Source organism: Elgaria multicarinata, chromosome 18 (genome assembly GCF_023053635.1).
Source record: "Elgaria multicarinata webbii isolate HBS135686 ecotype San Diego chromosome 18, rElgMul1.1.pri, whole genome shotgun sequence".
In the NCBI taxonomy this organism is placed as follows: domain Eukaryota; kingdom Metazoa; phylum Chordata; class Lepidosauria; order Squamata; family Anguidae; genus Elgaria; species Elgaria multicarinata.
Genome location: NC_086188.1, coordinates 12611571 through 12638629, shown reverse-complemented (window position 1 = coordinate 12638629; position 27059 = coordinate 12611571). Strand labels below are relative to the sequence as shown.

Sequence of the window (27059 nt, the reverse complement as noted above, 5' to 3'; positions counted from 1 at the left end):
AGTAATCCAGGAACAACCCAGGGCTGTACATTTGAGTAGGCATACCAGGCTAAAGCTCTTGCTAAACCAACCAAGGATTTACTTCACCCACAGATAGATGCCGCTGCACTGTGCTTACCGCCTTCCAATCCTCTGCCACTACCCAAGAGCAAGACATACACTGCAGTGCAACCGCCACAGGAGCAGAGTGAGATGAAAAGAAAAGAGCGGGATGCTGTCAGCAGCATATTCCCATTTCACAGCTGAAACAGAGACAGAGAGAACACCACAACTACCATATCAAAGAGGACTCCCAAATCCCCGCACCTCACTATTTTACGTTGGTGAATGCTGCACTCTTTCCTGCTTTACGCTGGAAGGTATTCTAACGATTTAAAAGCCAGGCGAGAGCATGTTCATTTGGTTAAAGATAAACTCGGAAACAACTATTACTTAGGGTGACCGTATGAAAAGGAGGACAGGGCTCCTGTATCTTTTAACAGTTGTATTTAAAAGGGAATTTCAGCAGGGGTCATTGTATGGAGAACCTGGTGAAATTTCCTCTTCATCACAACAGTTAAAGCTGCAGGTGCCCTGCCCTCTTTTAAATCTGGTCACACTATAGCTGCAGTATAGCTCCTGCTGCTTTAACTGTTGTGATGAAGAGGGAATTTCACCAGGTTCTGCATATATACCAATGACAGCTGCTGAAATTCCCTTTTCTATGTCACTGTTAAAGATACAGGAGCCCTGTCCTCCTTTTCATAGGGTCACCCTACTATTACTGTCCTTAAACAGGGCATTAACAGTTCAACATAGACCTTAGCAGCTGCAATGAGATAAATGACAGTGCAAACCTTGGTGTTCAAGCAACACAGGAATTTTAATTTTTGGTGACTCTGGAGAGGAAACTGAACCCTGAAGAATGTCAATCCTAGGAACTAACACTAGGGACAGCCCCCAGTATAAGGGAACGGAGCCTATATGCATTATTATTATTATTATTATTATTATTATTATTATTATTTATTTATTTATATAGCACCATCAATGTACATGGTGCTGTACAGAGTAAAACAGTAAATAGCAAGGCCCTGCCGCATAGGCTTACATTCTAATAAAATCATAGTAAAACAATAAGGAGGGGAAGAGAATGCCAACAGGTACAGGGTAGGGTAAGCAGGCACAGGGTAGGGTAAAACTAACAGTAGAAAGTAACAGTAGAAGTCTGCACAACATCAAGTTTTAAAAGCTTTAGGAAAGAGAAAAGTTTTTAGTTGAGCTTTAAAAGCTGCGGTTGAACTTGTAGTTCTCAAATGTTCTGGAAGAGCGTTCCAGGCGCAAGGGGCAGCAGATGAAAATGGACGAAGCCGAGCAAGGGAAGTAGAGGCCCTTGGACAGGCGAGAAACATGGCATCAGAGGAGCGAAGAGCACGAGCCACTCCAAAATTTCCAGTGATTCCTTTCAGGAAAGGAACATAAGAACATATGAAGTGCCCTGCTGGATCAGACCGAGAGTCCATCTAGTCCAGCGTTCTGTTCACAGTGGCCAACCAGCCGTCGGCCAGGGGCTAACAAAGCAGAACATGGGTGCAACAGCACCCTCCCACCCACATTCCCCAGTAACTGGTGAATATAGGCTTACTGCCTTTGATACTGGAGGTAGCACATAGTCATCAGGGAAAAAACTTCCTAAAGGTAATAATGCGACTATTGAGCAACCATACAGAACTATGCAACTGGGAAAGTCTGGGGGAGTTCATTGTAAAGTCAGCTCCTCGCATCTTGACTGCTGGACTTCTCTAACCATTTCCACGTCACATTTGGCAATGGATGGCATGAGCCCGATGCGTCTGGACTCTGAGCAGGGGCTTTACAGCAGCTCTCCTGTCAACAGGTTTTATGAAAGGCATCGTGGCGTTGTAGCAAGTTGCGTCAAGCCAAATGTCAAGCCCGCACTGTGAAATTTAAGGGCTTACTTAAAGAATTTGAGGCGGATTCTTGAATTCTTTCAGCATTTTTTTTAACTTAAAAGTGACGTACAAGGAGTGCTTCAATGAGGATTTGGCACCAAATTTAATCAAATGTACCTGGGCCTTCAGGATTTGTTTTAAGAATTTAGCTTGGGGGAAAAGGAGGCTAAGGGGAGACATGATAGAGGTGTACAAAATTATGCATGGAGTGGAGAATGTGGATAAGGAGACATTTTTCTCCCTCTCTCAAAATACTATGACCCAGAGAGGACATCCCATGAAGCTGATTAGTGGGAGATTCAGGAGGAATAAAAGGAAGTACTTCTTCACACAGCACATAGTTAAAGTATGGAACTCACTACCACAAGACGTAGTGATGGCGACCAATTTGGATGGCTTTAAAAGGTGGGGTGGATAAATTCCTGGAGGCGAAGGCTATCAATGGCTACTAGCCCTGGTGGTTGTGTGCTATCTCCAGTATTCGAGGCAGTAAGCCTGTGTGCACCAGTTGCAGGGGAACATGAGTGGAAGGGTGCTGTTGAACCATGTCCTGTCTGGTTGGTCACTGGCCAATGGCTGGTCGGCCACTGTGTGAACAGAGTGCTGGACTAGATGGACCCTTGGTCTGATCCAGCATGGCACTTATGTTCTTAATTAGCTGGAAAATATATGAAGCACGGAAATTAAAAGGGTGGAACGCAAAGGGTTGTGAGAGGCCTTCTGTACACTCAAAGGAGTTTTCAGGAGCGTTCCCTTTGCCACAAAAATCCCTCAACCCTGCAACCCAAACGTCACTCCTGAAGTTGAGCAACATCCATAAGAACCCCAACCTGGTGCCCTCCAGATATTTTGGATGACAACTCTCAGCATTCCTGAACACCGGCCACGTTGGCTGAGGCCAATGGGAGTTGAAGTCCAGAACATTTGGAGAGCGTCAGGCTGGAGAAGCTTGCATAAGAACGTAAAATGAGCCCTGCTGGATTATTATTGCTGGTGAAGTGCCTAACGTTTTCCAAGCTCTATGCAGAGATTAAGTACAAGAACGCCCCCAACTAAAGGCTTATGATACAATAAGGAAAGGGGAATGAGAAGGGAAGCAAATTCAAGTACCAAAGCTTCAATGGCTACTAGCTCTGATGCCTGTGTGCTCCCTGCAAGATCAGAAGCACCATGGCTTTGAATACCAGTCATTGAGGAACACAGGAGAAAGCTCTTGCCCTCATCTCCAACTGGTGGGCTTTCCCTAGGCATGCAGTCGGCCCTTGTGTGAAGTGGGCTATTGTGCTGATCCAGCAGAACTCTTCTTATGTTCTCCTAGTCCAGTCTTCCCCAACCTGGGGCCCACCAGATGTTTTGGACTGCAACTCCCATAATTCCCAGCAGCCATAGCAGCCCAACACATCTGGTTGGGCAAGGGTGGATTAATCTATTGTCCTACTTCCTACAACATACAGACAGATGCGTCCAGAAAGCCCATCAGCAGAGTTTGAAGGCAAAAGCCTTTCCCCCAGAAGGATAGTGCCTCTAAACCAGGAGGTTCCATTTTGCTAACATGGCCTGTGGCTGTTGACAATTTCGCCCTCCGGGATTTTGCCTAATCCTCTATATATCTACTGACCATCACCACATCCTGGAGCCAAGCATTCCATAAACTAATTACACGAAACCAACCGTTCAATCATGTCATGAGGTGACCCAGGCCTTAGCTAGACCTAAGGTTTATCCTGGGATTGTCCCGGGGTCATCCCTGTTCATGTAAATGACACATAGGATATCCTGGCAGGGAAGATCCCGGGATAGACCTTAGGTCTAGCTAAGGCCCCAGAGTTCTAGCATTACAGGAGAGGAAGAAAGGAAGAAAAAGATTCCCTATTAACTTTCTCTACCCCATCTCATCATTTCATAAATCTCTGTCACCACCCCCACCCCCAAATCCCAAGTCACATACAGCCAATGTAGTATGCCAAGCACAATTAGGTGTTGAAAAACCTTTGTGTGCACTCATGGCACCTATTTAGATGCTCACACAGAGCCTTTACGATTGCATCCTATGTCTTTATCTAGTATACTTTGTTCAAATCTATGCCTTCCGTCTAAAATTGGAGACACACTGGCTAATTTTAGTCAAACAAACCGAATACATTTCAAAACAGACACAAATGAATTCCATATTTTAATATGCACCAGTGCTCTTTACTCATGCATAAAGGAAAGAGGGAAAGCTATCCCGGTTATGAACAGGTATCTTAATAATATTTCAAATATGGAGGTTTAATAGCAGAAAGTGATTTTTTTAAAAAAGCAGGGAATATATGGCACAAAATTATTAAATCCAAAACCTTACAGAAGTAAAGGCCAATGATTTAGGTTATTAGACCCTATAACAATCTGTCCAATTCAGACACTCACCTGAAAGAAGTCTTGCTAGAGCTAGTCGTGCACCTGCAATTTGAAATGTAAAAGAAAACTTACAAAAGTGTAGGAAATTTAAATGTACCAATACCAGAAAGGTCAACTTTCCCTCCATTTAAAAACAAAAAACTAAGATATGGATGAAGACATGGAATTCATCTACTTCAACCTGAAAGCACACATTGGCCCCGTTCAGAAGACACCTTAAACCATGGCTTTAACTACAGTGAATAAAGCAAAAAAGCCTCATTCACCGTGGTTAAAGCCATGGTTTACGGCATCTTCTGAACACGGCCTGGCTTTCTGGCTTAACCACCATGGTTAAAGCTATGGTTTAAGGTGTCTTCTGAACAGGCCCATAGCTGTTTATATTTAAGCCAACTCTCATGAGCACAACCTAGACTTATTCCAGAGAAAAGGAAAGGCAGCACATATGGGAAAGAGGCGATGGCATACTGGAGGACCCTTGCATCTAGCCGGATCCCATGCTGCCAAAACACAACTAGTGTGGTTTGAAACCTGGCTGGGCTGTAGCAATACATAACTCTACACTGTCTTAGAAACATTCCAAGTTGTCTTCATTTCAATATGCCAGCGGCACGCAACCTTTTTGGGAAGTGGGTACATTTGATTATTATTATTATTATTATTATTATTATTATTATTATTATTATTATTATCCCACCTTTTCCCTAATACTGGGACTCAAGGCAGTTTACAAGATTAAAACATATACAATTAACATATAAATATAAATTTGCAAAAGTTAAAATAGAATTAACCCCCTGTAATATTAAAAACATTTTTTTAAAAAATAACAATTTTAAAAATCCAACACAACAAAAATGTTTTTGCCTGTGGGCACCACCACAAAATGGTTGTCATGAGAAGCATGGCAAAAGACAAGTAACCTGCACAAAAGACTGAGTGTAAGGCAGAGGTGGGATCTGAGCTGTGATACACTAAGGGCCCGTTCGGAAGACACCTTAAACCATGGCTTTAACCATGGTGGTTAAGCTAGAAAGCCAGGCTGTGTTCAGAAGACACCTTAAACCGTGGCTTTAACCAGAGGAGCTTTCTGGTTTAACCACCGTGGTTAAAGCCATGGTTTAAGGTGTCTTCTGAACACAGCCCAGCTTTCTGGCTTAACCACCGTGGTTAAAACCATGGTTTAAGGTATCTTCTGAATGGGGCCTAAAACTCCTTTGAACCCACAGTTTTCAGCACCAATATATCCCATTGCAATCCCAGCTACTGTTAAGGAAAAGACTTATTTAAAAAATAGTGGGAGGGGTAGGTAGAGATGTGAAGGCCTGGAAAAAATCGGCTTCAAAATTTCCAGAAATTTTACATCTCTAGGGCATCTTGGCGGGCGCCATATTGTCTACTCATTATTATATATTAATTCTGGAGCAACAGAACCCTTAAAAACACAATTCCAATGGCTAAGAGCATTTTATTTTCAATAGAGGCAACTGATATTCAGAGGTACACAGTTCCATTTCGCTAACAGTCAATACCTCTTATCTCCAGCACAAATTACACACACACACACACACACGCACACACACACACCAGCCAACAGACTCACTAGGCAGCTTCAGGTAAGCTCATTTACAGGGGTGTTGTAAGGATTACCAAGAACTATGTAAGTGAAACACTCTGAAAACCTCACACTACATACAAAAGGTACCAAAACAACTCTATATCTAGACGGGTTTAACTTCAAAACAGTGCAAATTAAAAGGCTGTCCGTGCCCTTTCGCTCCCTTTTCATCCGGAAACATACGACTTGAACGAAGTTAGAACTGCACTGCTAAAACCTTGTGCCATTTTAGAAAAATCCAGCAATTTAACAGGAGGAAACAAAGCATGTTCATAGGAGTTCAAGGCTCCAAACACCCACAATCCGCTGCTCAAAGAGAAAACCGCTCAGATTAGTTGCAGGGGATGGATTGCATCAGTCAATGTTGCCAAATCATGTCCTCAGAGGAGCATTCAACCACTCCAGCAGCGCACCGTTCAAGCCGTTGCATAAACGTTAAGACTTCAGGTGAACTAGAACAGCTGAGCGAGATCCGACACACACAACTTTTATTTATGGAAGAAGTCAATATATTATGTTCATGCACAATACAATAAGGAAAAGCAACTGTTGAAAGCTTGGCATCCTCTTTGAATTGATTAGAATAATTTGGGCCAGGACAAATATACATGGTTGTGTTTTCCTTTTCGCATTCTTTTTTCCTTAAGCAATGTCACTGTATTAAGTGCTATTAAAAGAAATTAAGCAGTGATGCTGTTAATTAGCAATTTAACTTTTTTCCCCCCAACCATATATAGGAACGGTATAATGAAAGACTCACCTGGTGCCTACACTGTGGTCTTTTCTGTGCCAGGTGAAGACCTGTTTACCCTCTCAGACTTTTAAGAAGTGTCCAATAATTTTTAGACCTTAGCACTGCTGTTGGTTACATTGGTTTTATTCTAAAGCTTTTTGGTAGCTTTTTCTTTTAAAGAAAAAAAAATAGGTCATGCTCTTTTAATAAGTTCTTCTATTTTAGGGTTTTAAGCTCTAGTTTGCAAACAGCCCAGAAATGTAATAAATAAATGCAATAAAAATGCAATGTTCAGTAGCTAGGAATTCAAACTATTTTGCCAGTGTCGTGTTCTCCGCTATTCAAAGGAAAAATATAAAGTACAGAGACACGTGCAACCCAACTGTATTCCAGGTGGCACAAATTCTGAACTGAGGTTTGTTTCGGCAAAGTTGTTTGAGGAGTTGAAGGGCCACATATAAACTTGGATCTAGGCCACCTTTGCCCTATTCTTACAAGTCTCTGGTTCCAACTCAGCATTTGCAATTTTGCCTTTTGTTCCGAAGGAGAACAAGAAGCTAAAGAAATGTGTCGTTTTGGCTGAACATCAGGACTGGCAAGGACAGTTTTAGCCGTGTGAATTGTTGAATCGCTGGTTCAGAATTCCTTGGGCTGCCTTCGCCTTCCTTGAAGGCTTGGCGTGTTTGAACAAAGAGACCTTTTCTCATGCTGAAAGAGGGAAGTATTTTCTAAGCTTCTAAAGATACCCAAGTACAAGGGAAGCAAAAGAAAAAGGGGGGGGGGAACCCAGCTGCCCAAATTAAACAGCACAGCAGCAGGTTACATAACACAGGAGGAACCTCAAACAAATACTACCCTTCCAAAATACTGGTGTGGCTCACAAAAAGGAACAGCTTACTTTGCATCACTGAGAAACTATTACCTCATGCCATTCCGGCAAATAAACAAGGGGGGAAAGTCTTGAGCAAAGTGCTGGCATGAGAAAGAAAAAGACAAACGAGAGCCATCTACATTCAGCTTTGATCCAAAGCCACTAACCGAGGGCATTAGAATTACATGCTTTCACACTCATTCCATTACTTCCCTGCTTGGAATGTAATTTTTTTTTTCCCCCAGAAAAGGAACTGAATTATAACTTCTGCAAAGTGTTCTTACTCGCCCGGTTAAATTTAGCACGGGCAAATAACTGCAATGCACAAATTCGACCAATCTGCATTCTCCATTAAACCAGGGGAAACTGCAACAAAATGTTGCAGTACATCATCAACCGCTTAAAGAGAGACTGCTCTGGACTAGGTGAGAACAATGAACAGCAGCAGCCACTTCAGCACAAAAGGGGACGGAAGAAGATCCGGTGCCCTGGACGGACAATAGTTTTTTTACCATCGTGCAAGCTTGTAAAATCTCCCTCGTGAGTAGGGACTGGCTGCAGAGAGAGTTCCTGCCTCCTAGAGAGGACAGGCAATGAAGCAGCATTTTCCAGCAGCCTCAGCCTCATTGGACTATCCCTGGGACCCAAGGGCTGAAAGAGAGAGGCCGTCTTAAGATTGTGGGGTCATCACCTAAGGGGTCATTCCAAAGGGAAGGTCAACCTTTTAGGGAGGCCAAGAGCACCCCACTTGATGGGGGGGGTTAGCAATTAAGGCGGTATATAAATGTGCATTGATCTCTATGAGGCTATTAGAGGGAGAGGCTGCTGAACTTTGCAGCTAAGCATCTAGTGCCTACATTTGCTTTGCTTTGCTGTTTTCAAACACTTTGTCCCGGTGTTATTAGGATCGCTTCCAATCACTCTGTTAATCTCAAAAAAACTATGATGAGACACCCAAATCATCTTTCTAGGTTACTCAGGAGGTGAGATACGCACCAGGACAACATAAACTCTTTTACTTATCAATATCAAAATGATACCTTAATTTCTAAGCGAAATTAAAGAAGACAAAGTAATACTTTACGTTTTCAGCAATTTTTTGTTTCCTGCCCATCAATCTTATAAACGTCATCATAATTCTGCAATTTCCCAAACTTTCATTAACCATTTTGAGCTACCAAAAACTCTTGCAATAGCTAAAAAGTTCCAAATTAACTCCCTTTGATCTGAAGCGAACTTCCCTAAATAACCTAATGAGATTATCAAGGGATTTAGCAGTATAGTCAAATGTACCATTAGCAATATCATATAATATACATCAAACCAAAAATCATAACCTTGGGGAAACTCCATCAAAATATGCTCCAACACACATCACCAGTAACAGCATACATTTTAAACGGCCTATTGGTACAACACTACATCATTTGCACATTTTGCATCTTTGAGAATCTATTTCAAAGTGTTTTATTGTGTTTTTATTTTATTTTATCTTGTACACCACTCCGAAATTTTCAATGGGGAGCGGTATATAAATATGGAAAATAAATAAATAAATAATTCTCTTATATTAATACAGGGTGATAAAGGAAGATCCTGTGTACAATTCTTAGGCCATTAATGCTAGGTTTTAATGTTGTGAACCGCAGAGAGATCTTATATCCGGTGATATATAAAGGCCACAAAGAAATAAAGGCAGACATTTTACAATACGGCACTCTCCTGGATTCTGTACAGGAAATGGCGATGCCTACCAAAGTTTTTTGCTTTACATGCATTCTCTACAGAGCACGTGGTTAAATAAATAACTTTTGATTTTGCTACAGAAATCTATACCAACACAGGGCTACCCTAAACATTCCGAACCACAGCAACTAAGATTAGTTATTTGACATACATGAACACTGGTGAACAAACAGTCCACTGCTGAAATCTACCAGCTGTCAAGGTGGATTAGATTATGCATGTTTGATGATGCACATTTGAGGTGACATAAATCTAACTTGTTTCTTTAGTGTACATTTGTTTGTTTCATTTATTTAATAAACAGAATTGCTGACACTTTAAAAACTGTTGATGCTCAGAAGGAAACAGAGCTGCAGTTGCACTTATGGCTGGGGGGGGGGGGAGACTTGCATGATCTCAGCCAATTTTCTTATTCTTTCTCTTGCAGACTACCCAAGAATTATCTATGCAAGAGTGTCAGATTAGTGGGAAACCAGATTACAAGAAAAAAGAAGCTGCAAAATTTTCACAGGCGCCTACATCCTGTAAAACCACGGAAAGTTCAGGTTCGAAATTCACCACACTCAGTCTCGACTTCTAAGTTTTGAGACTTCCATGGCTGTAGAGACAGACTTAAAAGTGCACAGGCAAAAATGGGAGGGGGGGGAACGGTCATAGATGGCGCTTCAGCACCCTGCTTGGCATTCCACAACTAGCATAAGTAAAATTACGTAGTCTTAGCAATTATGCAAATCTGAATTAGTATTGTTTATATAGGTCACAACTCATAGCGTCCCGGTACAGAATTGGGAGTTGGAGGGGGGAAAGTACACGTTGCCCAGAAAACACAGCCCTCATTTTATCAAACTTTTAAGCACCTGAAGCAGAGGCCCAGAGGAATTCAACAGATTGCAATTCAATACACACTTCTTTGGGAGTAAGTCCCATGAAACTCTGGACTGACTTCCTACTAAACGTGTGTAGGACGAGGCTGCACACAGTTATGCTCCCAACCCGCAGTTCTTTTGACAAAGAGCACTAGAAAAACAAGGATTCTTGCATACTTGGAGCAGAGAGATGAAGAGAGGCTGGAATGAGATGCAGCCTGAAAGCTGAACACCATCATTGGTCCTTAGTTCCCAGACGCCTGTGCAACTGAAAGAAATGCATGTTCTTCCTTCTCTACCCCTATCTCCTTCACTTGTGTCACAGTTCACATTGTAAGCTCCTCGGGGCAGGGACCTGTCCTCTTGTACGTTGTAAACCGCCATGCACATCGAAGGCACTATATTTATTTACGTATTACAGTTACGTCCCATCTTTCAGGATAGAAATCCTTCAGAGACAGCTTAGAAGTAGCATCAAAACACTTCTTTTTAAAAACAACAACAACACAATCATATCAACATACAAGCAGTCAGGATCCTTCCCGTAGGGCAGCTTGGGGAGGGGGGGGGGACGACACTTCAGCTGCAGCAGGCTTTGAGGTCAGCCTGCCTGGCTCCCCGGCTCCCCTGTGATCCTTCTCACGGGGCAGATGGTGGTAGAAGGTTCTTTGTGGACACACGGTGGCATGGCTCTATTGCGTGGTAACCCTGTATATTTCGTAGGGGAGCAGAAAACCAGCTGAACGTTAGACTGGAAGACTGAGAGCATCAATAAGGATGGTGTGAAACGAAGTCTTTTTCTATCAGAACGAGAGAGAGAGAGAGAGAGAAGGAGAAAGAGAGATGGCACGTTGACACCTGCCTCCCCCGGGCACAGCGTGGGTGGTCAGACCAAAGCTGCCCTGGCACTCATCCAAGGATGCTTAGGCTGGGCTCGCCTCACACTTGGAATACTTCTCAACACTCAATACTCCAGCTGAACTCAGGGCCGCTTCATACAGAGCAACGCTTCGGCAAAGGCAAATCTTTTATTGTGTTTCTGGAAAGCCTCACACAATGCAGTCAGGGCTCGGTGCATTTTTCAACAAGCATCCGCTTAAAAGAAGCCTCCGTTCATTGCCGATATAGATTTTAAATCTTGCCAAAATATCATGTTGTAATACTAAGTTGGGTTTGTGCTTAGTTTAATTGACGCTTTTTAAACAATCAATTTTAATAATAATAATAATAATAATAATAATAATAATAATAATAATAATAATAATAATTTAAAAAAACAGATTTATGGGCCACCTTTTGGGACAAACCTTCCCAAACCAATGTAGAGAATCAAACTATAAAACAAGAATAAAACATCCAAATTAAGCAATTAAAACAAGCTACTAGCATGTGTACAATGCTACTCAATAAGCTAATTCAGTTATAGGCCAAGATGAAAAGGTTCGTCTGTCGAGGCTGCTAGAAGGGCTATAATAAGATTTTCTGCAGAAAAATACAGTAGTGGAAACAATAATCCAATACAGAAAATATTCTACTTGACAACACTATTAAATATACTACAGTTACAGTGCACTGTAAGAATTCTTCAAGTCAGTAAAAGCAGTTTGTTTAGGAAAATCAAGTTATACATGTATGCCAAATTCATATGAACAGTTTAAAACGTTTTAAAAATCAATAGCAAAAACGGCAGAAGACAAATCTATATAATTTAAATGTGTGTATGAGAGAGAGAATCAAACCCACTACTGGGTGGGTCTACTCCTAGTATTTATTACATTTTTATACCGCCCAATAGCTGAAGCTCTCTGGGCGGTTCACAAAAATTAAAACCATAATAAAACAACCAACAGGTTAAAAGCAAATATATTTACAGGCATCTACAAATGTACCCCTTGCTCTCTGGCGAGTAGAACACACAGCACCACTGAGGTCACCCTACCTTGCTAGTCTCATTCTACTATCTTTTTCAGGCAGGTAAGAAGCAGCAGGATTCTCTTCCAAGCAGTAGGGGGAAACTTCCATTGTTTCTTGCATTTCCCATCTCTTGCACAAATAAGAGATGGCCGTGCTTCTCTCCCAAGCATGCCGGAAGATGTAAGGGAGGGGGTCGGCGGAGACCACAAAAAACGTCTGGCTGGTAAGCTAAGCCAACATGTGTGGACCCCTGTGAATCTAACATTGCACAGCTCTAATAAAACAGAATCAAAAGTATATCCCGGTTAATGAGAAAACGAGATTGAAATCAATTTTTAATTATACCTGCAGTGGCAAGCCTTGTAGCTAATGATGATTAGCTGAGACACAAGATTTTTAACAACACCAAACTATTTCCTCCAGGTATCCTTGATTATCCATGTTGTGGGGAAAAGCTATAAAAGCGAGAGATCAATGAGTTATTAAGCAGCCCTTGTGAACGGCTTACCAAAAATGTCCAGCGACTCTATGTAAGGGTCCAAGTGCAGCTAGCTGCTAATAAGATTAATATTTCAAAAAGCTAGCCGGTTTTGAAATCCTTACTGAATAGTAATAGCTCTCCGAAGAAATCTGTAAAACATTCATTTGCCCTTAGCAATAACAATCTGAATGAAAGTTCTACACAATCAGCTGATGAAAGGCGGCCTTGCCCTGATCATTTGGGGCATTAAATCAAACGAGTCATCATTCTCAATCCCTATTAATCTTACAATAAGGAACTTCAAGGCGGAAAAAGATTTGTCTCTCACTGAAACTAGTTAAAACCAACCATAATTAGCACAAGCAACGCCGGTTATTCTCAAATACTGCAACGTAACTAAGGCGAACACAAAAAGATATTCTTGTGACGCCTTCAAGACTAACGGATTTATTACAGCACAAGCTTTCATATAGATGAATGCACGAAGCTGCCTTGTAACAGGTCGGCCCACAAGCTCATCTAGCTCAGTACAGCCTGCACAAAAGATTCTCAAACTGTGGTCTGCGAGCTCCACTCAGGTGGTCCATGGAAAGGCGGAAAAACAGTCAAGAGTATCGGTACCTGACCTTCAACTTGCTTCCCCGTTCCAACCCCGAACCCACCCCCAACGACAGAGATAAAAGCTATATTCGTCAGAGATGGATTATCCAACAGGCTAAGAAGGCTGTGGCCTGGGGCCTGCGATTTTTAGACGGTAGCATTGATGAAGACCATATTGATGCAGACCATTAAGTGGTCCGTACAAATTTACCAGTCAGTAACAGAGGAAGCTGCCTTAAACCAAATCAGACCATTGTTTCATCTAGCCTAGTCCTGATGACACTAATTTGCATGGCTTTCTAGGCAGGCTTCTTTCCTAGCCCTACCTGGAGAGGCAGGGATTGAACTTGGCACCTTCTGCATGCAAAAAGAGGCTCTACCACTGAGCTACAGTTAGAGAGAGGTCCTCCTCATCCAACCCGGCCTAGGGCCCGTGATCTTTAAAAAAGAGCCATTGATAGCCTTCTCCTCCAGGAAGTTATCCAACCCCCTTTTAAAGCCATCCAAATTGGTGGCCATCACCACATCTTGTGGTAGTGAATTCCGTAATTTAACTACGCACAGCACTACTTGGAGATGCCAGGGACTGAATTTGAGATCTTTTGCAAAGCAGGTGCTCTACCTAAGCGTGAACTTCAACTGGCAGAGACAAAGAATGATGGGGGTGTAGCAGAGTTACCCCTCTAACATTGCTAACAAATGCTGCGGTCTTAAGCACGGTAACTGTATGATGACGATTGCATTTATATCCCACATTTTTTCCTCCAAGGAACCCAAGGCGGCGTACATAATCCTCCTCCTTCTCTCCATTTTATCCTCACAACAACAACCCTGTGAGGTGGGTTGGGCTGGGAGTCTGTCACAGGCCCAAAGTCACCCAGTGGGTTTTCATGGCTGAGTGAGGACTAGAACCCGGAACTCCCGACTCCCAGTCCAACACTTTAGCCACTACACCACACTGGCTCTGATTAAAGCGCCAGTTTGACCATTTCTGTTATGGTGATGCCATCTTCATGTCATTCAGCCTGCAAAAACTATGCTGAAAACATGTGGACTGTGCAGCACTGGAGAAACTATGGAAACTGCATCAGTGCCTACAAATCACAACCAGAGACTACCAGGGCCTGCTGCCTTGACCCATGCATAAGAGTCTGCTTCTACATGGGTCACCTTGGCAAGAGGCGGGCAAAAACACACACACATTTTAAGAGCTGTTTCAAACTTTCCAATTTTCCGTGTTTGACAATGCGCTGAAAGTACCGGCAAGTGCTGTAATTAACTATTAATCATTAAGCATTACCCTCTCGCTCAATGAAGGACTTCAAACAAATGCTGGGCAAATAACTCTGGACTTCCTGCCTTGAGTCCAACTCTATGATTCTTACCTAATATTATATTAGATTGCTAGAAGAAGCATTACATGGGGCTGCCCTTGGAAGTTTGTTCGTATGTTATTGGAAGTTACAACTGACCCAGAATGCAGGGAGGGCAGCATTCCAGTTGGAAATAGGGGATTATATCAGCATAAGTGTGGTGTAGTGGCTAAAGTGTTGGACTGGGAGTCGGGAGATCTGGGTTGAATTTCCAGATATTTCAGGATAAAGCTTACGTCTACGTACATGTTTTTCTTTAAAGGAGTTCGCACCCATTTGCACCTTTGGACTCATTCAACTCAGGAAAACATTATTGCTTCAATAATTGCATAACTTTATCCAGAAGATGCTTCCTGAAGAAAACAATAGGAGCAAGATGATCAACCTAAATCTATCCCATTGGGTTGACAAGCTCCAAACAGGGTCATCACGAACAGCTCAACCAAACCAAACGTGGACAAACTAGCCAGCCGAAAGGTCTCTTTTGCTGTGCTTCATATATGTACTTTCAATGTGCTGCGTATATGTACATTAGATGTAACGTATTTTTCCCTATTCCTCTATGATGAGAAACCTGATGTGACATTTTTTGCACAGAGAAGTGGGGGGGGGGGGAGACACGTCATGATGTATGAAGCATGGCATGACTGTTTCTTTCACTGCAGATAGACCCCAGGAGACAGAGACTGATGCAATACACAACAGAAAGGTAGCTGTTCTGAGGCTCAAGAGGAAATGTCACCAAGTCTTTACTCAAGGCTGTACCTCTCTCATATTATGATTACATGCCCTTCACTCTGTCACCAATGGGGATGCTTTAAGGTGGATTCCTGCACTGAGCAGGGGGTTGGAATCGATGGCCTTATAGGCCCCCTTCAAACTCTACTATTCTATGATTCTAAGAGCCATCCCACTATGTTGGTAGAGGTCCGCTCCAAGGAGTCCTCTTTGCCCCTCCTTTCCTTTGCTTCCTGAGCAGAGCGTAAAATTTCAAGAAAAGAAGGTTGCAGACAATTAGCTGATGGCAGATAAGAAAGTGGGATGGAAGGGAAGCACCACTCACCCTAGGGACAAAAGAAGTCCTGCGGTGTCATTTGGCGGAACGGGACAGACACAAGAGGAACATTCTGGAGGCTGCACAGACTAGAGAACCCACAGGATGTTGAATCCAGGGAGATTAACTTTTAATCATTTGAAATTGATGTGCCAAATCAAAGGAGGCACACCACACGTCAATAGGCAATTAAGTCAGTCGTCTTCAACCTTTTGAGATCCAGGATGTATCTTTAATCTCAAACTCCAACATGGAACCCACTTCACATTATTTCACCGCATACGTCCATTTTGTCACCTCTGTTAAGGGTGATCGGATGAATAGAGGGGAAAGCCACTTCATTTTTAAGCTGTACAGAAGGATTCTTTCTTTTTTTTGTAGGTGCAGCTTTTCATGCCTGAATAATTATTATTATTATTATTATTATTATTATTATTATTATTTAAAAAAACCTGTTATCCCCTAAAGCTGATCACCTGGCTGCCACAGGTGACAAGGAACTGTGCGCAGGTGAGTGAGCAGGATGGTGAAGGAGGAATGAAGCACTCCATCCTCCCTTAAAAGGGGGTAGGATAAATTCCTGGAGGCGAAGGCTCTCAATGGCTACTAGCCCTGATGGTTGTGTGCTATCTCCAGTATTCAAGGCAGTAAGCCTGTGTGCACCAGTTGCTGGGGAACATGGGTGGGAGGATGCTGTTGCACCATGTCCTGCTTTGTTGGTCCCTGGGCAACAGCTGGTTGGCCACTGTGTGAACAGAGTGCTGAACTAGATGGACCCTTGGTCTGATCCAGCAGGGCTCTTCTGATGTTCTTATCCCTCCTCTGCGCCTGGTATACAAATCCAAATGGACTGCCAAAATAGGGAAGCCCCCTCCTCCAGGCTCAGCACAGAAATGCAGCAGAGCTGCTGGAAGAGGAACGGCACGCTCCGTCCCTCCTCTGCCCCACGCTAGCAGGCTAGTAAATCTACTTTGTGGACTAGTTAACTTTTGTGGACTTATTTACAAGACAAGTAGCTTCTACACAACTATAAAAGATTTCTGTCCCTCTTTTCATTTCGTCAGACTCTCTTTCTTTCCTCTTTAAAGAACACCCCAGCAAAGTAGGGGGGGGGGAAATGGGATGAGGGGGGAACAGTGATTGTGACACCTGGGCTACCCTCCTGACGTCAGGGTGCAACCCTTTTGCAAGTCCTGACCATTAACAGTGGAAGTCCAATGAATTAAATGAGGTGTTTGGATCTGTTTTGTGTTGAAACACAAGCCACTAATGGGATATAAGCTATGTCAAGAATGCCGTGGCAAATCCTACACCCTTAAGCCACCTTGCATTACAGGAAACAGGAAGTCAGAGGCGCAGGAATGCAATACTATTACCTGCTTGGCTGGGAACGAGCAGCTTGGGAGCACCCAACACTGCAGCATTGTTGATGCTGAGAAAGCAAGGGCTGTGATTAAAACCCAGGTGAGACATCTTCAGGAGTACCCTCTAAACTGCTGTGGGTGGAACAGAAGTTAATAATGGGCAAGTTCATAGCTCAGGGGCACAACACACGTTTTGCACGGTGTTCCCTTGCATCTTGGTTAAAAGAATCCTAGGTAGCGAGGCTGAGAAAGACCTCAGTTGTCTTTGCAAAACACTGCTAGTCAAGCACAGAGAATTCTGGGTCAGAAGAACCAGTAGTTTAACCCAGTGTAGACCTGATTCTTGTGGTCAATACTCCACTGAATAAAGCAAGACTTACTTCAGAGTGAACATGCAAAGGACTGGTCTGCACACCTCCTGCTGTGCAACACAAAAACCCTAGAAACTTGGCAAATCTTGATTTGGGGGATACTAAAGGGAAACTCACACCTGTATAGGAACACCACTGGCAGATGAGAGGTTATGCAAGATGGGTCAAATATGAGACCCAGTGCGGAAAACTGTCCCTCACAACTGCTACACTATAATGACTATCTGGAGGAGCATGGAAGACCTACGAATTCTGCAAAATCAAAGACTTAATTCATAAACAACTGAGCTAGAAATTAACCAATGGATGTCAATAACGTTTTAAAAGGTGGACAGTTTGTTTTAAACAACAGGATGAGGAAATGATACAAGAATGTTACAACACAGCACATAAACAGATTTGAAAAACAAAAAACAACAGCCACACTCCACATTTTTGCAGCGCTGTGGGTCTAATGGCTTGAACAGAAACACCACCCTATACCAACCACTTAGCTTCACTAACAAACAAGAAAATAAATAGCTTTCATCATGAATACATACAGAAGGGGACGCTGCGCCTTATCTTAATAGGAATTGACAAACTACCAATCTAGATACCACTGAACAAGTCATTTAAAAATACCTAGAGATGTAAAGTCCCTGAGCCTTTGGGGTGCAGCAAGGTAACAAAGCTGAATCAAGAAACACCAAAAAATATGCAGGAAGAGGCACTTTAACACAAGCCCTAGAGAACAGAGGCAAAGGTCTGAATTTGTAGATTTTTTTCAAGGAAGAGTACAAGAATTGGGGAGGTGGTACTTCAAACTGCATCTGTTCCTTAAAACAAACTCCAGAAGTAGCGTAGCGAAAGTATTATTACAATAAAAGCAGCATAGAGGAAATATTATTTCAATAAAGGCGGGAAAGACATGTGTGCCTTTGTTGCCATTTCCTTTAGTTTAACTTTCTCCAGCCCAGTACCCAGCATATATGTTGGGACTACAATTCCCACCATGCTCAGCCAACATTGCCATTGGCCATGTTGGATTAGCATGATGGGAGCTGTAGTTCCAACACAGCAGTAGAGCACCATGTTGGGAATGCTGGCTTTAGCCATTACCATGCTTAAAGGGCAATATATTTCATTAATTCAGGTCAATATATTCCATTTAACGTCACTCATTAAACAATGCTTTTATCACTATTAAAAATATGAACACACAAGCACAGTAAATAAGAACCTAGATCCTGAGTTAAGGAAAATTCTGAACTAATTTTGCACAAAGATATCGGGCAAGCATTGCCAGAGGTTGCTTTGGAGTTTACACCACCTGTAATGCTGAAGAGACAAACCAATACTCACTTTAAAATTCAGCTTGCCTCTTCAGCCGCGAGAAGGGCTGAGTGGAAGCTTCAAGGAAAACCTGCGATGAACATGGTTCTCCCCCATATACACTCAGCTTGTTGGTTCAGTGTCCCACTTTCCATACAGCTGTAGCCCCAAATAAGGCAATTGAGTAAAATTTAAAAGAGGTTTGTCAACTCAATAGACATTCTGGCCAAGTTTTTAAGTTCTACTAAACAGAGACAGAGAAGAACATGCTATGAAGAACTCGATAATATTGCAGCAATGCACAAGCCTCTTTCAAAGCCAACTAGGGTACAGTGTAAAGATTTTAAATATTATGATTATGTTATGTGTTATACTCCATAACGCTGTGTTGCATCAGTAGCCTAGCAAACAAGCCACAACTAAGCTTCTCTGAGATCATCAGTCAAGTTCTATCCAGTATTCGTATTTACAAGAGCACAGGCAATAAAAACCTATTAAATTCTGCATGCAGCAGGGTTATATAATACGGCAAACGCGTTTTCACAAAAGCAAATTAATTTTAAAAATGCTCAACTTCTGAAATGACAAGCCGACGCGTCCCCCAGTGCCTGGTCATGCCGGCGATACACACGCAATGGGCGCTTACATAACTCAGTCACATTGCTTTGGAAATGCTACATCAGAATCTTTGCAGATCATTTCCTGACACGTACCTTTTTCTAAGTCACATGGGGTTTTCAAGAGAGGTAGTAACACACTGATCGTTTCTGCTACACATTAAGATTTTCTGACTCTTTTCTTTTAAATCTCACAGCTACAAAGGATCAAAGTTAGCTAGCCTGCCAAACTGTGTTCCAGAAAAAGGAAACCATCAAACCCGGTCTGATCAGTCAATTAATACTCCACTGCAACATAAATCTCCCTCTGCATGCTTGTGCCTTTGCCAAGCAGTTTTGTATAGAGTGATAAGTGGACAGAGGAGGCATTCTTTCTAAGCAGGCTACCTGCAACGCTATACTTTTAGATTTTGGCTTCTGCTATAATCTGCAGGGAACAGATGATTCAACTAAGCGTTGCAACCAAAGCTCCCCAGCAATCATCCCTGCTTCCCTCTCAACCCAACAGGTAAGGTATAGAAAAGGGCTAAACACCATTCCGTCCTTCCTCAGCCTCCTGCAATGGGAATATATATGCCAATTCCGGAGCACAGCTAGCTAGAAAACAACAACACTGCAACTACGATAAGGTTATTATGATCTGTCACTGCCACAACACAGAACTTGGAAGGCCCTTTCTTTCTTCTCGCACACCTGCCCCAGACACACAGGCTCACTTCACAATGCTCTCAACATGCATCACTGCATGGGATGTATCATTAGGGAACGCATCTCTCTTTCGAGGGCAGACTTCTTCCCCCAGTTACCAAGCCTCTGAAATGCCAAGGTTTCTATTTCCTCTCCTATGCCTGAGCATTGCTCCAATTTCTCCCACCTCTTCCTAGAGAAACTTTAGGCCCTTCTATCATTTCTCTCTCTTCACCGGTTTAAAGATACTCCAGCGTAATCTACAAGTTTTCATGTCCTGAAACTCTCTCCTACCCCCTGCATCGTTTGATCAGCCGTCAGTGGGGCTCAAACTTTTCGTTCTTCCTTCCTGGGCTGCCCAGGATACTTTGGGACACCCTTCCAAGCTTGGCACATTCTAATTCCACAATAAATCTCATTCCATTCCATTTACTTATTGCAACCAAAAGATAAATCTCAATCCCTAATCCCTCTCCCCCCCCCCAAATGTCCAGACCAAAAAAAGCAGGGGAAAGTGCCACATACCTCTTTAGGGACTTTTCCCAACGCTTTAGTCCACATTTTGGTACCACAGAGGCACGCACACCATCTCATTCTAGGTGACAACAAACCTCTAAACCCGACTGACCCTCACCAGTAAAGGCACCCCCTCACCCCAGACTACTTACAATTCCTGGGGAGCCACGGGGGGCCTCCCACTACCATCATTCAAGGTGGCAGAAGGGACACTTCCCCTCCTTCAGTAAAAGCACCCCTCAGATGTCAAAACCCCCATTACACCTACAATCCTTCGGGCACCCCTCACTCCCAATAAACACAATATCCCAGTTATTGGGGAATACCAAGGGCTCCCCACTATCAACAATCAGGATACAGAAGACCTCTTCCTTTTCAGAAAGACCACTCTTTACCCCCCCAATACAAAAACAAACCTTAAACACTCCCTTACCCCCAACTATTTACAATACACCACCGTTAAGGGGTCACACCAGGGGCTCCCCATTATTACTGGTCCAGAAGGGGTTGGATTCAATCCCACTCCTTAGTTCTCAACCCCACACCCCACCCCACCCCACCCCATCAGAAAGACAAACCCAAACCCTGAAGTGTAATAATAATAATAATAATAATAATAATAATAATAATAATTTCTTACCCACCTCTCCCTTTGGATCATGGAGCACTGTATATGGGGCACCCTGCATGGAAGGTACCCACAAATACCCCCACACAGTTCCTAGGGAGCCATCAGTGTCCCCCGCCATCACCCCTCATGGAGAGGCAAGACCCCCTCCTCTTTTTCCAATCAAGTCAGCCCCCGCACCTCAATCCACCTCCCCCACCACCCCATATTACAAAAGCAGCCCCTCACCAGGGCACTTCCAGGACCCTAACCCCCCCCCCCCAAAAAAAACCCTTAAAACTATCCTGATGCACCTGGGGAACCCACCATGGGGAAGGGGGCTTCCTGCTAGACCCCACCCCACCCCACCCCAAATTCCAGGACAAACGGATGAAAGCTCCCCCACACACACACACCCCGTGGAAGTCCACTTCAGACCCACTTATAAGTGGGGCTCGCCCCCCCCCACCTGCCTTCATGTCTTTCTCTCTCCACCCCCCCCAACCAACCACAGGTTGCGTGTGTCCCTTCCCAGCCGCCGTACCTGGCCGCAACGGCTCGGTGATGCTGAGTACGAGGAGGAAGAGGAGGAGGAAGGTGCCGCTGTCTGCCTTGGGCACCATTTATCCTCCGTTCATCCTCCCCCAGCGCAGCAACATAAAGCCCCCCGGGGGAGGGGGCGGAGAAGGCAAAAGGAAGCCGGGGGCCGCCGTCGCCGGGAGCCAGGGGGGCCCCGCCTCGCCTCGCCTCGGACTCCTGCCGCCGCTTCTCCCCTCACAGCGCCGGGAGCGAAGCGAGAAGGGTCACCGCCGCTCTCGGCCGAGGGGCCCGTCCTGGCTGGAGCTGCACACACAAGATGGCGGCCGCATTCTCCTCCCTCGGCCGCTCCGCCAGCGCTGCCCCCCCTCGCCGCCGCCGAGCCCGGCAGCCAATGGGGAGGCGGGGGCGGGGCCAAGGAGGCGGAAAATCTGCATAGGCGCATCGGTAATGAGGGGCGGAGAGCCGCTCGCCCTAACCAGGGAACGCGCGTCCCGAAGGCTGCACACCTGCGCCGCTTGCTGTGAAACGGGAAGGAGCAGGGAAGGATGTGAACGGCTTTGGGTTCCTTTTTTTTTTTTTGGGGGGGGGGGGGGAGCGGGCTATAAATGCTATTTATTATTATTATTATTTATTAATTCTTATTATCTATAATATAAAAATTATTGCAAAAAAGTGGGATATAAATGTTATAAATTAATATTATTATTTATTAATTCTTATTCATATCTATAATATAAAAAATATTGCAAAAAAGTGCGATATAAATGTTATAAATTAATATTATTGTTTATTAATTCTTATTAATATCTATAATATAAAATTATTGCAAAAAAGTGGGATATAAATGTTATAATTGTTATTTATTAATTCTTATTCATATCTATAATATAAAATTATTGCAAAAAAGTGGGATATAAATGTTATAAATTATTGTTATTTGTTAATTCTTATTCATATCTATAATATAAAATTATTGCAAAAAAGTGGGATATAAATGTTATAAATTATTATTATTATTTATTAATACTTATTCATATCTATAATATAAAATTATTGCAAAAAAGTGGGATATAAATGTTATAATTATTATTTATTAATTCTTATTCATATCTATAATATAAAATTATTGCAAAAAAGTGGGATATAAATGTTATAAATTATTATTATTATTTATTAATTCTTATTCATATCTATAATATAAAATTATTGCAAAAAAGTGGGATATAAATGTTATAAATTATTATTATTTATTAATTCTTATTCATATCTATAATATAAAATTATTGCAAAAAAAGTGGGATATAAATGTTATAAATTAATATTATTATTTATTAATTCTTATTCATATCTATAATATAAAATTATTGCAAAAAAGTGGGATATAAATGTTATAAATTATTATTATTTATTAATTCTTATTCATATCTATAATATAAAATTATTGCAAAAAAAGTGGGATATAAATGTTATAAATTAATATTATTATTTATTAATTCTTATTCATATCTATAATATAAAATTATTGCAAAAAAGTTGGATATAAATGTTATAAATTATTATTTATTAATTCTTATTAATATCTATAATATAAAATTATTGCAAAAAAAGTGGGATATAAATGTTATAAATTAATATTATTGTTTATTAATTCTTATTAATAGTATATCTATAATATAAAATTATTGCAAACTTTCAACAAAGCCCCAAACATGAAAAGGTAATAAATGTATTGTTTTCGATGCAGGCATTTGAAATGTAAATAAAGCTTTCTAAGAATTATACATAAACTTCAATAAAAGTAGATCTAATAATAATTGTTGTTGTTGTAAAATGGAAAGGAGGAGATTATGTGAGATGCCTTGGGTTCCTGGGGGAGGCGATGGGGGAGGCAGGATATAAGTGTCATAAATTATTATTATTATTATTATTATTATTATTATTATTATTATTATTATTAAAAGGTGAAAAGGGAAAAATATAACTACCTAGATCTGAATGTACCAGCTTCAATGCCTGCATGTGAAACGGAAATAAAGCTTTCTAAGAATCATACATAAACTTCAACAAAAGCAGACCAAATAATGATAATGATGATAATTTCTCCCTCTTCCCTCCTCATCCCCTTTTTCTTGTGTGTCATGTCTTTTTAGAATGTAAGCCTGAGGGTAGGGACTGTCTTCTTTATTGATAAATTGTGAGCTGCTCTGAGAGCCTTGTGGCTGAGATGCGGGATAAAAATACTCTAAATAAATAAATAAATAAAAATAAATTTAGTAATAAATTATTTCTATGCGGTCTTCCTGCACAAACACACCCCATTCTTATTGGATTGGCAGTGCAATCCTAGCCACGTCCTACTCAGAAGAAAATTCTGTTGAGTTCAATGGAAAAATGAAAGAGGCTGGCTAGGGAAAATGAAAGATGCTGGCTAGGGAATGCTGGGAGTTGTAGTCCAACACACCTGGAGGGCAGGTCTTCGCTTGGGAAGGGAAGCCTCTCTGAGACAACCCTAAAGCTATTTTCTGTCTCCACCAGCCTTCCACATGTGTGGGGTCGTTGTGGTTCGTAGCCATGGAAATTGTGGACCTTCTTGGTATAGAAGAGGATGCAGAAAAGGGAACACACTCAAATGATTTTATCCTTGGCGTGACAGAGTGCTCTGGACTGTGTGACCTGTACATGTTTGGTTTGGCAGCAATAAGAGAACTGGGAAAAGTTCCACAATATGTTTTAAATGGGCAAAAAAACATGAAACAAGATTGCATGTTCTAGCATGCATGTTCTATAGGGGTCAGGTTTGAGGATGCCTGGAGCACAGTGTTTTCTAGTTCGCCCCCTCATCTGTCTGGGGGTTTAGCAGAGGAGGGAGGTACTGCTTTATACTACCCATAATTCCACAGGGGTAATGTTAGGCCAGGGGCATCGTGGGAAATTAAAAGGGTGACTAGATCTACCCTCCTGGCACTGCTTAGAGTGCTGGGCCAATTTTTTATTTTATTTATTTATTGCATCTCTATACCGCCCAATAGCTGGAGCTCTCTGGGCGGTTCACAAAACGAAAACTTTTTAGGGCAAGCATCAACAATGATAGAGGAGTACAAAATTATGCATGATGTGGAGAATGTGGATAGGGGGGACATTTTTCTCCCTCTCTCAGAATACTAGAACCCGGGTTCATCCCATGAAGCTGACTGGGGGGAGATCCAGGACAAATAAAAGGAAGGGCTTCTTCACACAGCACATAGTAAAACTATGGAATTTACTAACACAAGACATAGCGATGGCCACCAATTTGGATAGCTTTAAAAGGGGGTTGGCATAAATTTCTGGAGAAGGCTTTCCATGGCTACTAGTCCTCATGACTAAGTGCAACCTCCAGTATCCGAGGCAGTAAGCCTATATGCACCAGTTGCTGGGGAACATGGGTGGGAGGGTGCTGTTGCACCATGTCCTGCTCGTGGGTCCCTAGTCGACAGCTGGTTGGCCACGGTGTGAACAGAGTGCTGGACTAGATGGACCCTCGGTCTGATCCAGCAGCAAGTGCTGGTGCTGGCCATGGGCATATACATACATAGAGAGATCAGAGCAGAAATGGCTGATATTTTCAACCTTGCACTAGTGTGGGCATAATCCATGCGCCATTAATATCAACCCCATGGATTTTAATGGCCTGGATTGCAGATTATGTATGCCTGTGAGTTTATAACTATCAAATGGACGCAGCTTGAAATGAGTTGCAGTAGCCCAGAGTTTGATACATCAAAGCCTTCAAACAAACTTAGAGCTGCCAGGGTTGGACACATTATGCCTGCCCTGTCTGAGTGCAGGCATGCCCAATGTCACCCCCCCCCGGCATGGTGCCTGCCATGGTGCACCCCTAAAACCTTCTGAGGGAGGGTTCTGTCCATTCCATTCCACTGAGGGGGGGCTGCCCCATAGCAATGGTGAGGGGGCAGCCTTTTAATTCTGTCCCTTGGCCTCATAATCTCCCTGGCTTCCGACTGTATAGACTGCAGAGTGACTGAAGATGTTACTACAACCACACAGACACAGTATTAATTAAATTATTATTGATTTACTATTGACAACCTTTGAGGTCCCATCCTGCTGCATGAGTCTGTGGGGATGTTGTGGATGTTCGATTCTTCATTTGATGGTTCAGTCTTGTGGATGTTCGATTCTTCAACCAATCAGCATCACTTTGGGGGCCTGCGCAGACAGGGAGCTTTTCTAAACGAGTGATTTATAGCGCGCTCACGATTGGCCATTCAAGGAAGTTTGCAGGCCCATTACATGACATCAACAGCCAGGATGTCTTCCATGCTATTCCGTGGAAATTGCGCATTTGAAAAACTCACAGATAATGTGGTAACAGCCAGATCTCGTGGGATCTCTCCATCACTAGATGGCGCCGTCTCATTAAAACACAGTGGGGCCTTTCCGAGAAGGGAACAGATCACGTGGTCGCATGTGAAGAAGCACATCACAGTGGTGGGATTACCGTGAGAATGAAAGCCACAGCAAGCCGCAGGATTTTTCCTGTGTGAAGAGAAGCTCGGTGCCCAGCACATGGTTCCCCCTCCCTCAGTGAGTCTAACTTCGCACCGCCATTGTCACCAGTTGCTATTGCTCCACATCCTCTTTCTCATCATGGGTACCACTTGCTTGACAGGCAGAGAGCCGGGGAGCAAATATGCCGTGACATCTCCTGCTCCACCTTCTCACCACCACCGTTTGTCCGGGCCCGAGGAAGAGGCAGGTGAACCACCAGGTTGCAATGGTGAAGCAGAGGAAACAAAGCCCTATGAAGAGAGGCTGAAAGAACTGGGCATGTTTAGCCTGGAGAAGAGAAGATTGAGGCAAGACATGACAGCACTCTTCAAATACTTAAAAAGTTGTCACACAGAGGAGGGCCAGGATCTCTTCTCGATCTTCCCAGAGTGCAGGACACGGAATAACGGGCTCAAGTTAAAGGAAGCCAGATTCCAGCTGGACATCAGGAAAAACTTCCTGACTGTTAGAGCAGTACGACAATGGAACCAATTGCCTAGGGAGGTCATGGGCTCTCCCACACTAGAGGCCTTCAAGAGGCAGCTGGACAACCATCTGTCAGGGATGCTTTAGGGTGGATTCCCGCATTGAGCAGGGGGTTGGACTCGATGGCCTCGTAGGCCCTTTCCAACTCTGCTATTCTATGATCAACACTTGGGGGGGCTCTTGTCCGTGAACCCCTGCTGGGATGTGAGCCCTCAGCGGATGCCTGACCATGCTCCCCCCCCACACCAGGTACACAGAATCATGGAACCCATACGGGTCTGTATACAGGCACAGAGTTTTCCACTGGCTGCCAAAATGGCATCCAGGTGTTAGAAGCCAGCACCTTTCCCTGCCACCTCTCAACCGACGGTATTTTAAAACCCAAAGCAGAACATCAC

At 42.9% G+C, this 27059-nt stretch overlaps 1 protein-coding gene across 7 annotated transcripts in view; it reads right to left on the bottom strand.

The window, feature by feature from the left end:
• Window positions 1–21860, bottom strand: part of DGCR2 (DiGeorge syndrome critical region gene 2) — a 64405-nt gene extending 42545 nt beyond the window's left edge. For 2 of the 7 annotated variants that reach the window (XM_063144289.1, XM_063144291.1), the window contains exons 1-2: window positions 21629–21857; window positions 4362–4394 (exon numbers count right to left, since the gene is read on the bottom strand). In XM_063144289.1, coding sequence (XP_063000359.1) covers window positions 4362–4394; window positions 21629–21707 — 112 coding nt within the window. In that variant the 5' untranslated portion in view covers window positions 21708–21857. Of the gene's footprint in view, window positions 1–4361; window positions 4395–21628 lie in introns of all 7 variants that reach the window. The other 5 variants (XM_063144295.1, XM_063144296.1, XM_063144292.1 and 2 more) reach the window with 3 other exon arrangements.
• Window positions 21861–27059: the final 5199 nt, after the last annotated feature.